This window comes from Lolium rigidum, chromosome 4 (genome assembly GCF_022539505.1).
Source record: "Lolium rigidum isolate FL_2022 chromosome 4, APGP_CSIRO_Lrig_0.1, whole genome shotgun sequence".
Classification (NCBI taxonomy): Eukaryota; Viridiplantae; Streptophyta; class Magnoliopsida; order Poales; family Poaceae; genus Lolium; species Lolium rigidum.
Window position 1 is genome coordinate 56,804,449 of NC_061511.1, and position 9,060 is coordinate 56,813,508.

A 9,060-nucleotide genomic window follows, 5' to 3' on the forward strand; every position below is an offset into this window, starting at 1 on the left:
TCCGTAACACCTTGATGAGCCGCCATGTCCTCAGGTATACCAAATGTTCCCATCAGGTCAGAGTCCTCTAAATAAAAGAAAGAAGACTATTGTATATAGGAGGTTTCTCCACTATCAGTTCACTCATGAGCTAGAAACAACTTCCATCTCACTACAAAAGAACTGCACCTAGCACACACAACTTAACTAGCTAGGCTCCAGGAAAACACATACATCACACTCATGCATCCTAATGGGTTAACCTAAACCCACACAGTAACATATCTTGGGCATCAACTTTCTTGCTTGGACAATGCACCAAAAGCAGAGGCGTGAATTCAGGTGCCAACTACATAGGAGAAATGCAAAATATCTAGAAAACACTCTCTTCCAAAGTATGAACAGATTCCTTTTACCCAATATTTTTGGACAAAACGAATCACTTAAGGTGATGGAAGTTAATAGCAGAGGGGTTTTTTTTTGAGCTGGAGGGCGTGTTGTGAGCATGTAAATTGAGTTTTAATAAAAAGCTAGGCCACTAGAACTTTCATGACCATCCAAAGACTAAAGTACAGTAACGCACAAAGTAAACTTAGGCAATTATTTAGCATAGTAAATTCAGCTCCGCAGACTGTTCTTCAGAACAAAAACAACATGCAGTAACCAGATTAATAGCCAGCAGAACAACAAGATCATGGCATGACCAAATCCTAGAAACCATACCACCATCACCAAAGTCAAAACCAACACTTCACCTGCTTGATGGCTGGAGCAAATTACAGCCACAGCTCCACGGCTGGGGTGTCACAGAGCACACAAATGAGAAATGATAGGAACCGGAAACTTGACCCGGAGGCGGGGAAGGAAGCCACTCGCTGCCTGAAACTGCCAGGACACATCATCCTCGACACCGATCGATGTCACGCTCCCTATACCAGACCAAACGGAACCGGCAAAAAACAGAAAATACATTATTAATATGGTCATGATCAGATTTTTATTCAAGTAAGAAAAGCTTGAAATTTTTGCATGGACTTCCTTCATTTCTGAACATTTATAAACCACAAATTCAGGTTGGCACGTGATAATATTAACATTCACCCAACATGGTATATCCACAAGCTCAGACTTTACAATCCAGGAAGAGTACAAACAATGGAAATGCTCCACTAATTAACTCAATCAATGAACAAAGGAAACTAACATTGCATAGCAAGTAGTCAGTCACAAACTTCTCAACATCATCACATGCAAATAAGATGGACCAATTTTCTCAAATAATATGGATTGAGAATTGAGCATGTCAAAGTAAGACTAAAAGTTAAACAACTAACTTGCTACATGCAGCAGATAGATAGTTTGATCTCTGTATGGCTAGTTAGAGAGGTCCCAGGTGAAAAGAATGAAAAATAGCACAAATGATCCCAGGTCTAGGACCAACGAGTTGACATCACAAATTCCAATAATTTGATGCGAAAGAATGGAATAAAAAATAGAATTTTTTTCAATCACGGCAGTAACAAGGAAGCAATTAAACACTTTCGGAAACTTGAGAAGTTGAAATTTTTATAAACAAACAGATAAAAACATGACCAGATGATCACTGCTGGGACCTGACCTAGAAACCTGAGTTTCATAATGTGTCCTTCCACTGTAAAAAAACTTGAGTAGTAGAAGTTTGTACAAACAAACAGATAAAACATGAGGCCAACGATGGGAAGGCACATGTACAAAGAAATCACAACAATTATGAACCAGAAACTTCCCTAAAACAACACATGGTGTCAAAGACGAAGGCCACAACTGTCATTGTTTAGCCCTCCTCGTTATCCTCGAACAAGAACAATGCATGGTCAGCAAAGCAAAATATAAATAGTTAGAAAATACTCCAAAATAACAGCCACTACAAAATACACATGTAACCTGCATTAACTCATTCTTTACCTACCAAGCAAAAAGCACTTGAACATAAGAAGCATGCCAATATGTATGAACTACAGAGATCGACAAGTCCTCAACATAACACTAAGTAAGTAACTGTGAGTGCAATGAATAAATCCTAGCACCAGCTCTTATCAGATTGATAAAAACAAAATGAGAAAATGACTTGGGCAACTTGAATAAAATCCATTTTAACCAAACCGAACAGTAGAGTTCTTTTAACACCCAACACAAGCATATATTGTTCTTATAAGCCGGCTGGGTAAGAGTGCAAGTATGTCTATTGGCTTATAAACATACTTGTTCTCTTCATTCATTCATTTACTCAAGACCCAGCAAACCAAAAACTGATATTTATAAAAGAACAAACCATGTTCAGGTCAACAAAAAGAAAACACTAACACTTCAAAATTGTAACTCCAAATAATAGCCGGTAAAGAACACACGTTTATGCTTCGTTCACTACCCAACCGGTAATAAAAACTAGTGATTAAGCTAGTTAATCAATCGACATTAATTAGCAGGGAGTGCTCAAATTTTGGAGGACAGATTAAACAACAAGGAGGAGAATAAAGTAGGCAAGCACAATGTGTAACAAGTAGTGTAATTTTCTCGGGAACAGTACAGGAGTCTAAATCTCGCAACAAGCAACAAGTCAGCAAAAGGAGGCTGCTAATTTAGAGCAGAACATTGACTAATCTAGTTGTCCAGACCCAGGCTTGAGATATTTATACCACATGGTTAACGACTAATAGACATCTACATAAAGGTAAAACATCCACAACTTCATAACTGAGAATATACAAACAAACAACACTGACTGTGTCAGGTTTATTCTAACATAGAAGCTACACCATAACATGACCACAAACAAAGACTTACAAATTTTCAATCAAAATGCTATATCACTCATACTACGACATGCATATGTTTCAATCAAGGCAAGAGCAAAACTAATTAGAAAGGCGGCAAGCTTCTAGAAATATTTGGAAGGCAATCCAGAGACAACATGAGACCAATGTGATATGCAAGGCCTACATGACTCAAATAATATAATAAGGAGTCCGACGAACATTAGTAAAGTACTTATGCACATACTGCCACACCAGTTGTGCCAGTGAACAAAACTAATTTATGGAGCATATGAATAATCAAGAGCTCAGCACAATTCACTCAAGACCTGATGTGCCAGGCTATATGTGGCAGGCTAGTAATATTCACCACTAAAGAATTTTCAAATATGTGCTCAGACCAAAGCTTCTTTTTGTATCCATCCCTAGCTCTGATGCAACGACTCCAACAGCCTAACCTGATGCGTGACATACCACTGAACTACTCAAATATAACAAGTCAAATAGCATCATGCGTGCAAGCATGCATTTGGCATATAACAAGCAAGTGATAATAAGTACGCAACTGCAGATAGTTCCATGACCACATGTTCAGTAGCTACAACTAGATTACAAAAACCATCGAGTGAGCCAGCGAATCCTTAATAATTTCATACCTACACAATATAATTTCCGTTGAAGATCAACACAGGATACTAAACCAAAGCAGTGCCAATACAAATTCTAAGCAGCATAAACAAGCAATGTTGACATAGACCAGCCATAAAAACACCACAGGCCATCAAATTTCCTAGCTACATAATATAGCTTCCATTGGAGATCATCACAGAACACTAAACCAAAGCAGCGCTAATACAATATGTTTACAACCACACCACCAGAGTCCTAAATGAGAAGAGACAAGAGAGGAACCTCACAATCACCTAGAACCACCAAGTCAAAGACGAACGTCACTGCTACCAGCCGGATAGATCCACCGGCCATGGCTACCAAGTGGAAATTCCTGACACACACAAACACGCAGAAAAAGTGCTCATGAACTGGTACAATTCTTAAATTATTATGAAAAGAAGGAATTACTAAAGCTAGAAAAAATTCAAGTCAGGCAACAATTTCCAAGATAGACATACAGAGTACATGTAGATGTCATTTCCAAGCTAGGCAAGAATTTTTCTACTGTCTCCACACTTAATTCAAACTGGAAAAGAGAAACAATTTCCAAGTCACAACAGGGATATATTGTGCATTTTATTCGACCAATTGCAGCTGGCCCACACCGACAATCAACATACATGCAAAACAACAAATGTTTGCTTCACTGACCGAAGTCTGAACCTAGCAACTTACGCATCATCCTAAAAGCCAAGTAAATACTATATACATCTAGAGAGCATTTTGGAGCAAAATTTAAAAGGAACCACAAATTGGTCCGGTTTCAATATTCCTTGCTAAAACAAGTTATCAAGCTAGCAAATATTCTCCAAGTCAGGCAACAGTCAGTTTAGGGGCATCTTTAGATAAGGAAGCAACAAAATTATTCTCTAAAAGGAAGCAATTTGTTTGTTGAATTAAAAAAAAAACTAACTTTGATCTAGTCCGGATCATATGAGCTCTAGAAGCGCAACCAAGCCCACACACTACCACAACAATGTACAACACACCCTCTTAAATAAGAACTCAAGCTCCAAATGAAGCCCACACTAAAAAAAAAATCCAGTTCATGGTTGACATCAATAAATTCAACAAAACCAAGCCAACAAGCACATGACATTTGCGCCCTCTGGTTTAAGGGAGTTTACCCTGTCATCATTTGCTGCGTCTGCCTGCATCCGCTTCATGTTTGGTTGGCTACACCTGCACCCAAACAAGCAAACTGTAGCTAGTGAACCAAGATGGCAAACCCAACGGAGAGAAAAAAGACAAGCTATTGATGCTAGTAGAAAGGCACCACCACAACACAAACATGGACAAGCTTGCAGACTAGAAGGAGCAGCAAGAGCACAAACATTAGTGTTGTAACCGAAGCAGAACACCACCGCCATCACCATAGTTGCGGTGCAATGGTCACACCACCACCACACGACAGCGGGACCACTTGAAGCCACCGAATAACACCGAAAAACATCATTGCTGCGGGATTTCCTTTGTGATATGCTGAACAGCTTCTTCCAGTTTCCCTGCAAAGTAAAACCAAAAATACCCGTGGATTAGTAAACAAAGCAAACTTTGATGTGAACTAGTGGAGAGGGAAACAAGAGCACCTTCTGCCACATGGCTTCCATCATCATTCCCATTCCTACCTAGGAGACGTCGCTGCTCTCCTCGGTCGCCTCCACCAAACATCCCCTTCTTGGAAACATAGGTAAAAGTTAAGTGCTATTATTTGATTCATCATGTGATGATCAGACCAGACGGCTATATATGGATAACAAGCAAGAAGAAAGAAGTTGTGTCCTGAGACTGCAGTCCACAACATGTACATGACGTACCAAACAACCACAATATCAAATGAATCATTCTTCAAGACAATGTATATATGATAACATCAGACTTTACATATGTTTTCACCATCACGAGAGAACACCCAACAGCAATATCGACTACTTGGCTAATGCAAGCAATCAAACAATTAGGAACTAGAAACTTACCTAAAACAGCACATGGAGTCAAAGACGAAGGACACAACTGTCATTGTTTAGCCCTCCTCGTTATCCTCGAATAAGAACAATGCATGGTCAGCAAAGCAAATACTGATAGTTAGAAAAGACTCCAAAATAACTGCCACTACAAAATACACTTGTACCCTGCATTAACTCATTCCTTACCCAGCAAGCAAAAAACACTTGAACATAAGAAGCATGCCAATATGTATGAACTACAGAGATCGACAAGTCTAAGTAACTGTGAGTGCAATGAATAAATCCTAGCGCCAGCTCTTATCGGATTGATAAAAACAAAGTGAGAAAATGACTTGGGCAACTTGAATAAAATCCATTTTAACCAAACCAAACAAGTAGAGTTCTTTTAACACCCAACACGAGCATATATTGTTCTTATAAGCTGCCTGGGTAAGAGTGCAAGTATGTCTATTGGCTAATAAACACACTTGTTCTCTTCATTCATTCATTTACTCAAGACCCAGCAAACCAAAAACTAATATTTATAAAAGAACAAACCATGTTCAGGTCAACAAAAAGAAAACACTAACACTTCAAAAATTGTAACTCCAAATAATAGTCGGTAAAGAACACACGTTTAAGCTAGTTAATCAATCGAAATTAATTAGCAGAGAGTGCTCAAAATTTGGAGCACGATTTAAACAACAAGGAGGATAATAAAGTAGGCAAGCACAATGTGTAACATGTAGTGTAATTTTCAAATTCAGGAACAATGGAGGAGTCTAAATCTCGCAACAAGAAACAAGACAACAAAAGAAGTCTCGCTGCTAATTTAGAGCAGCACATTGACTAATCTACTTGTACAGTACCAAGGCTTGATATATTTATACCACATGGTTAACGACTAATAGACATCTACATAAAGGTAAAATATCCACAACTTCATAACCGAGGATATACAAACAAACAACAACGACGAGTGTCATGTCAAGTTTAACTCGGAAGCTACACCATAACATGACCGCAAACAAAGACTTGCAAATTTTCGACCAAAATGCTATATCACTCATACTACGATGTGCATATGTTTCAATCAAGCCAATAGCAAAACTGATTAGAAAGGCGGCAAGCTTCTAGAAATATTTGGAAGGCAATCCAGAGACAACATGAGAACAATGGGATATGCAAGGCCTACATGACTCAAATAATATTACATTAGTAAAGTACTTCTGCACATACTGCCATACTAGTTGTGCTAGTGAACACAACTAATCTATGAAGCATATGAATAATCAAGAGCTCAGCATAGTTCACTCAAGACCTGATGTGCCAGGCTATATGTGGCAGGCTTGTAATATTCAGCACTAAAGAATTTTCAAATATGTGCTCAGACCATTGTATCCATCCCTAGCTCTGATGCAATGACTCCAACAGCCTAACCTGATGTGTGACATGCCACTGAACTACTCAAATATAACAAGGCAAATAACATCATGCATTTGTCCATGCATTTGGCATATAATAAGCCAAGTGATAATAAGTACGCAACTGCGTTCGTCCATGACCACATGTTCAGTAGCTACAACTAGATAACAAAAACCATCAAGTGAGCAAGTGAATCCTTAATAATTTCATAGCTACACAATATAATTTCCCTTGGAGATCAACACATGATACTAAACCAAAGCAGTGCCAATACAAAATTCTAAGCAGCATAAGCAAGCAATGCTGACATAGACCAGCCATAAAAACACCACAGGCCGTCAAATTTCCTAGCTACCTAATATAGCTTCCATTGGAGATCATAACAGAACACTAAACCAAAGCAGCGCCAATGCAATATATTTACAACCACACCACCAATGTTCTAATTCAGAAGAGACAAGTGAGGAACCTGACAATCACCTAGAACCACCAAGTCGAAGACGAAGGTCACTGCTACCAGCCAGATAGATCCAGCAGCCATGGCTACCAAGTGGAAATCCCCGAAACACACAAACACGCAGAAAAAGTGCTCAGGAACTGGTACAATTCTTAAATTCTTATTAAAAGAAGGAATTACTAAAGCTAGAAAACTTTCAAGTCAGGCAACAATTTCCAAGCTAGGCATACAACGTACATGTAGATAACATTTCCAAGCTAGGCAAGAATTTGTCTACTGTCTCCACACTCAATTCAAACTGGAAAAGAGAAACAATTTCCAAGTCACAACAGGGATATATCGTGCATTTTAATCGACCAATTGCAGCTGGCTGACACCGACAATCAACATACATGCAACAATCAATATTTGCTTCACTGACCCAAGTCTGAACCTAGCAACTTACACATAATCCTAAAAGCCAAGTAAATACTATATACATCTAGAGAGCATTTTGGAGCAAAAGTTAAAAGGAACCACATATTGGTCCGGATTCAATATTCCTTGCTAAAAAAAGTTATCAAGCTAGCAAATATTCTCCAAGTCAGGCAACCGTCAGTTTAGGGGCATCTTTCAATAAGGCAGCAACAAAATTAATCTCTAGAAAAAGGAAGCAATTTGTTTGTTGAATTAAAAAAAAGCAACTAACTTTGATCTAGTCAGATCATATGAGCTCTAGAAGCGGAACCAAGCCCACACACTACAACAATATACAACACACCCTCTTAAATAAGAACTCAAGCTCCAAATGAAGCCCACTCTAAAAAATTTATTCAGTTCATGGTTGACATCAATAAATTGAACAAAACCAAGCCAACAAGCACATGACATTTGCGCCTTCTGGTTTAAGGGAGTTTACCATGTCGGCATTTGTTGCGTCTGCCTGCATCCGCTTCATGGTTGGTTGGCTGCACCTGCACCTAAACAAGCAAACTGTAGCGAGTGAACCAACACGGCAAACCCAACAGAGAGGAAAAAGACACTTGTGCTGCTGGTACAAAGGCAACACCACAACACAAACATGGACAAGCTTGCGGACTAGAATGAGCAGCAAGAGCACATACATTAGTGTTGTAGCCAAAGCAGAACACCCCCGCCATCACCATAGTTGCGGTGCAATGGTCACACCACCGCCACACGACAGTGGGACCACTTGAAGCCACCGACATAACACCAAAAAAACATCATTGGTTCGGGATTTTCCTTTGCGATATGTTGAACAGCTTCTTCCAGTTTCCCTGCAATGTAAAACCCAAAATACCAGTAGATTAGTAAACGAAACAAACTTTGATGTGAACTACTGGAGAGGGAAACAGGAGTACCTTGTGCCACATGGCTTCCATCATCATGCCCATTCCTTCCTAGGAGACGTCGCTGCTCTCCTCGGTCGCCCCCACCAAACATCCCCTTCTTGGAAACATAGGTAAAAGTTAAGTGCTATTATTTGATTCATCATGTGATGATCAGACCAGACGGCTATATATGGATAACAAGGAAAAAGAAAGAAGTTGTGTCCTGAGACTGCAGTACACAACATGTACATGACGTACCGAATAACCACAATCATTCTTCAAGACAATCAAATGAATCATTCTTCAAGACAATGTATATATGCATGATAACATCAGACTTTACATATGTTTTCACCATCGCAGAGAACACCCAACAGCAATATCGACTACTTGGCTAATGCAAGCAATCAAGCAAATCTGCACAAATAGTCTATGCGTATAAGAAAATTCATGTGTTC

The 9,060-nt window shown here is 39.2% G+C and overlaps 1 protein-coding gene across 6 annotated transcripts; it reads right to left on the reverse strand.

Moving 5' to 3' along the window:
• Positions 1–874: 874 nt before the first annotated feature.
• LOC124708407 lies at positions 875–8,461 on the reverse strand. Of its 6 annotated transcripts, none has more exons than XR_007005128.1 (5): positions 8,375–8,461; positions 8,170–8,230; positions 7,295–7,357; positions 5,033–5,117; positions 4,782–4,948 (listed from the first exon to the last, which is right to left on the reverse strand). XR_007005128.1 is itself a non-coding variant. In XM_047240083.1 (5 exons), the coding sequence occupies exons 1-5, from the start codon at positions 8,414–8,416 to the stop codon at positions 4,896–4,898; spliced, it is 315 nt and encodes a 104-aa protein (XP_047096039.1). In that variant the 5' UTR covers positions 8,417–8,455; the 3' UTR covers positions 4,782–4,895. The 6 variants fall into 6 exon arrangements, 2 of the variants coding, with proteins under 2 accessions (XP_047096039.1, XP_047096040.1); XM_047240083.1 differs by having other exon boundaries at positions 7,284–7,357; positions 8,375–8,455; XM_047240084.1 differs by having other exon boundaries at positions 7,284–7,357; positions 8,170–8,224; positions 8,375–8,451.
• Positions 8,462–9,060: the final 599 nt, after the last annotated feature.

What these genes read in the sequence shown, in the direction of transcription:
- LOC124708407 (XM_047240083.1), bottom strand. Translation starts at nt 8,416, where the DNA reads ATGGTGATGGCGGGGGTGTTCTGCTTTGGCTACAACACTAAT. An exon ending in TGGTTCTAGGTGATTGTCAG is followed by an intron (nt 5,118 to 7,283) that starts GTTCCTCACTTG and finishes GTTTCCAAGAAG; the next exon opens with GGGATGTTTGGTGGAGGCGA. An exon ending in TGGAAGCCATGTGGCAGAAG is followed by an intron (nt 4,949 to 5,032) that starts GTGCTCTTGTTT and finishes TTTACTTTGCAG; the next exon opens with GGAAACTGGAAGAAGCTGTT.